Source organism: Trachinotus anak, unplaced genomic scaffold, assembly GCF_046630095.1.
Source record: "Trachinotus anak isolate AG129_WGS33_773 ecotype Australia unplaced genomic scaffold, CSIRO_AGI_Tana_v1 ptg000016l, whole genome shotgun sequence".
Lineage (NCBI taxonomy): Eukaryota > Metazoa > Chordata > Actinopteri > Carangiformes > Carangidae > Trachinotus > Trachinotus anak.
The window spans coordinates 13,941,269-13,946,444 of NW_027273867.1; the positions used below are offsets into that span (position 1 = coordinate 13,941,269).

General features: G+C 38.1%; 1 protein-coding gene across 2 annotated transcripts; it reads right to left on the reverse strand.

Annotated features, from left to right (window-relative positions):
• Positions 1 to 2,639: 2,639 nt before the first annotated feature.
• Positions 2,640 to 4,777, reverse strand: LOC139634447 (receptor-transporting protein 3-like). 2 transcript variants are annotated; one of them, XM_071500910.1, is made up of 4 exons: positions 4,623 to 4,777; positions 4,087 to 4,258; positions 2,969 to 3,341; positions 2,640 to 2,919 (listed from the first exon to the last, which is right to left on the reverse strand). In XM_071500910.1, the coding sequence occupies exons 1-3, from the start codon at positions 4,636 to 4,638 to the stop codon at positions 2,999 to 3,001; spliced, it is 531 nt and encodes a 176-aa protein (XP_071357011.1). In that variant the 5' UTR covers positions 4,639 to 4,777; the 3' UTR covers positions 2,640 to 2,919; positions 2,969 to 2,998. The 2 variants fall into 2 exon arrangements, with proteins under 2 accessions (XP_071357011.1, XP_071357010.1); XM_071500909.1 differs by having other exon boundaries at positions 2,640 to 3,341.
• Between the last annotated feature and the right edge of the window lie 399 nt (positions 4,778 to 5,176).

The window sequence follows — 5,176 nt, forward strand, 5'->3', positions numbered from 1 at the left end:
TGTTGCTGCCAAAGAGAAAAGAGCACTGCGCATGCGCGGCACCAACTGTCACACGGAAGGCTTTCACCTGATTGGTCGGTTCTCTGGGTTCACTGGTTGGTTTTGGTGTATGGAATCGCAAAGTGTCAATATTAGACAAATTAAAGACATTATGAACCAAATGGATCATGTAAATAGGAAAATAAATATATCGATATATAAATATACTTTCATAGGTTTTCTTAACAAGGTCTAATTTTTTCAAAACTCTACACACAAATTGGAAAATTACACACACAAAGTCATAGTGCCACATATCTGCTGCAAAATGAAAACACTGCGTTCAAAATATCACAGCAAATTTCAAAATCAAGTCTTTGCATCAAATGCCAAACACTTTTTTAATTATGGTGCATTTTTGGATATACCGTGTAGACACTGTTGTCCTAAATGTAAAGCTCTTCTGTCTTCCATAGGATTGTATATACATTTCTATACAATGTTCTCAAGTGACAATACAGTGGAGTAGTCTGCTGAGAGCTGTTGAAATGTGCCCAGTAAACACAAATGCAATACAGAAAAAGGATATATTTATTTTTCCAAAATGTTATTGTAACTGTAGTAGAGTATGGGAATTTACATTCTGTAAACATGTGACCTTGTCCTCCATGACATCTCTGCCTTTCCACTCTGATGACAATTTAGGGTAAAAAACTGTGTGGGTGTGTGCAGTACACAAATATAGTACACAAATATTTTTTGCAGTCCCTGTAGAGCTCATCTCACCAGAGACGGGTTTTCTTCCTTCTCCTCTTTGCCCTTGTTCTTTTCCCCCTCTTCATCTTCATCCTTAACCCCTGCATCTCCCTCCTACTCCTCTTACTCTCCTTGCAATGTTTAAATCCAGTGGTCAAAACAGGTACTGCTATCTGACCTTTGGCCAATTTATATTATTTTATTATTTTATATTCTAAAGCCATGATTGCTTCGGTGATCAGTTAAGCAGTTAGTGTTCTCACATGTGAGGAGTGGGTGTATGACACTGGTGAATATGTGCAGTATTTTGATTGTGTTCGGAAAAGGCAAGCAAGTTACTTTCTGTTAGATTTTTGCGTCTTAGGCAGTGTAATGTTTGTGTGTAATGTTTTGTAAAAATGCCCAGTTTCAAATCATTGTTAAGGTTAATAAAAATAGAGTTTGTGTACTGTGTGTGTATTTACAGCATGGAGCTAGATAATTGATCGAGACATGGGGGGGGGGATTGAATATGGCTCCCAGTCACTTGAATGAAAATTGCTTGCCTAGTGCATGAGCCAAAAAAGTTCAATAGCTTCTGGATCAGTTTCTTTACTGTGCGGCCCACTGCATATGCACATTCATGTCTCACCCACTGGACTTGCCCTTCTGCTTCTGCTGGCCCCATTGACTTTATATGGGAATGATGCCACATTAATACTCAATACTCACCTCAATTTCACAGATGTAAAACCTCCATGGATTAAAAATTTGTATTGGAAAGCGTAAAAACCTATCTTGATTGGAGTTGGAGGTGTCTTGTCAGTTTTACTGACACCTATTTGGTCTGGGGAATTTTCGTTGCAACACTGCAGATGGTTTCTGGGACAAATTGGCAGCAAGGCTGACTGACAGTGCCATATCCACTTCGAAACACATTTGCTTCCAGGTACCACAAGTTAATTTTGCCAGGCAGATATTTGTGTAACTGCTCTGTTTGACATTGTTTTTACTCCAGGGAACAGGAGCTAACTGTATAAATCTGATAAAGGTTGTTGAAATTGTTTGCTTAAGAAAGACAGGAGACATGTAAATGCCTGAAAAACTGCATGAACTACAATGCTGCGATGAAAAGTGACATGAAATAAAATGTAACAAAAAGGAAACATATTACAATCAAACAGTTGTTGAAATTATAATTTCTATAGAGAAAATTAAGTGAACTGATGAACATACAAGTGATTAAATTACATTTGATAACATTTTTTTGAATTTTCATAAATCATTTATTTAATATTGAACATGGGCCTTCATATTCGCACGATGGCTTTCTTTTTGTAGCATTTTGTAAAATTATAATTGAGCAGAATGGAAAGTTTTATGTTATGATTATAATCATTTGGGAGGTTAATTAGTAGGAAGATAGTATTCAGTAATCTAAATACATCCTAAATACTCCATTACAGGTAAAAATCCTGCATGTGTTTTTACATTGATTCCCAACCTCCTTGAGTTGTGACCCCTGACCACCGTATTATATGTTATATATATCTTATATGTGTTAAGACTGATTTACTAATATATAATTAGTATTTTAATTGTGTAGCTGCCCAAGATCATCTTATTTGTGTAGATTAATCAAAACATATTTAACATATATTTAATAAGCTGGCTATCTGTTTTGCATGTGAAGTCTGGATTTGTAAAATAACTGTTATCTACAGCTACCAAATAAATACAGTTGAGTACAGTACGAGTACAATAAGTGCGATATTTACCTCAGAGCTGTTGAGGAGTATAGAGTACTATAAAAAATAATTAATAAATCAAAAGTACAAGTAAAGAAGTTGGGTATATAAGCACTTGTTGTTACCACTTCTTCAACATACCCATCTAAAAAAACACCAAATAATAATTACCCCAAAAAAGTGGACAGACAGTTTATTAATAACCACAATGTACAAAAAAATATACAAATTGATATAATTTCTGTAACAATCTTATTATTGGTCCTGTTGGTGTATCATTGTCATAACACACCATTAACCTACATAATTACATACTAGGAGAACTTCAAAATATTAGGAATAAAGGACATGTGCATCTCAGCCAACCAGTTACCTGCCAGACTCTACACCTGACGCACACACACTCCACTCCATCTCATTGTCTCTCTCTCTCTCTCTCTCTCTCTCACACACACACCTGACACACACACATACACACACACGCGCACGCGCACACACACACACACACACACACACACACACACACACACACACTTCTACTCATCATCCTGACAGCAAATGCCCATTCTGCAGGCCTCACACAAGGTCTTCTCATGGGGTTTGGTCCACACTTTGGTAGAGCAGGCTGATGATCCACCGTCATCATCGTCGTCCTCACCATAGCAATTTTTCCGGATTTTAGAGAACAGCCTGAGCAAGGCCTGTTCCGCCTCTTTGTCGGAAAAACCAGGGAGATCAAACTCATCTTCTCGGCAACGGCGGCAGGTCTGACCAAAGGGCCGCATGATCACTGTCCCCCGGCCACCCCGCAGCCGGTAACGGAACAGCAGCACCACCCGTGCTGAGGGCCAGGTCCTGGAGCAGGATTCACACTGGAAACTGTGGGGAAATGAGAAAACAGTTCAAGAGAGGCAGAGGCACAGAGGTATTCTCAGGTGTACAGCTATCCCTGAAACCTGTCAATGTTTTTGAAATTAAGTTTCTGAAAAGTTAAACTGCCAACAAGGGAGTGTCTTTCTGAATTTAATATATGACACATGCAAGTGCAAGTTTCATCCAGCAAGAGCCATCATCTCTTTCTCAAACAGCTACTCTACACAGAAATATGCTGTGACGTCCTTGAAGAAATTATAATAAGAATTCACACTTTGCAGCTTTGGTACACAGACTTGCCTCTTTAAAAGGTTAAGGCCAAACGTGCTGGCTTTACCAGACTGGTAACTTATTTTTTCCACTGTAATCTTCCTGTAACTTTGTTGGATTAATTATATCCTGTGCTCTCCTGAGTCACTGTAGAGCAGGACAACTTCTTCGGTTGCTCTGTTTTACCAAGGTGCAGTTTTTCCACACAGTGGAATTGTTATATCACTGCATATAACCTGATCCCGATCACACCCACACGCACACACACACACACACACACATTTCATCATGTGACCTGGCATGAACTTGCAAAAAAAACAAAAAAACAAAAAAAAAAGGTGGAGCCTGAGAAAGCATAACAACACAATCTGTGTATTTAGCCACTGTTGCTCCTGTTGAAAACCTGGGCTCCCTTTTTACATTACATTTTTTAAGCATCTTTGAACTGAATAACCATTACTGTATATACTGTGATACATACTTTCCATAGGCACAGTGGCAGTAGACCTTCCAGCCTTTCTTCCTCTCCTCCTTGGTGACTTCGTCTGTCTGAGTGTAGTTGAAGTTGAGAGTCCACTGGTCTCCATAGTCCAGCTCATTGTCATCATACAGCAACTCATCAAAGATGTCCAGCCACAACCTGGGAGCCCAGTCTGCACAAGAGTGACACAAAACAGCTTGATGGTTGATAAAATATGGGTCTCTGTGTTGCTGAACACTGAACAACAAACAGACACTGCTCTTCCTGGGGTAATAACCCAACTCTCATCACGTAGAAGGAAATGAAAGGAAGCTTAAAATAATTAAGACCATAAAAATGTTATTTTTCTGACAGGTCTGCCCTTTGGAAATTCATGCCACCCCCTTCTTCCATCTTTCCAAATGAGAAATCCAAATGAAAATAACACGAAAAAATAACATGATATGAAAAAAAATAACATGAAAATATAAGAAATGTAGCCGATTATAAAAACAAATGCATTTCGCCAAAAGCAAAAAGTATTAAAAAAGTGTTACCTGTAGATCTGCTCATGTTGCTCGATGGTCGGGTTTTTGAAGAGGTCTGGGTCGATCAGGTGAAACGCTGCGGAGAGTGAATGTCGCTCTGGACGCAGCCTCTCTATTTATAATGTGTTTACAGCTGATATCCTAGAAAACGAAACTTAACATCACAGTTTCGCTTTCCATCTCCTCAGTCCATCATGTGCTGGGTGATGCAACATCACTACATCACGAATGTAACCTGAATGAGTTGCTGCCCATGTAATTAAATAGAAGATAAAGACTGTTCATTAATTACTTGTGGTTAGCTGCAGGGTCATAAGGCGTGTAAATATCAGACAAGTCTTATTTATAATTGAATATATCAATGAATAAAGTGTGAAGATAATTAAGAAGCTTTGTTCTTTTTCTTTTATCGTCTAACTAGTTGGTTAAAAAAGAGGAAAAACTCTTCTTTTCCTCTTTACCTCCAAGCTGATAAAGAAAATATTGTACTTTATCTTTAACAAGATTATTTTTATTTTGGTCTTAACAGATATTAAAATCATTTCTCATATTTTCTCAATTCT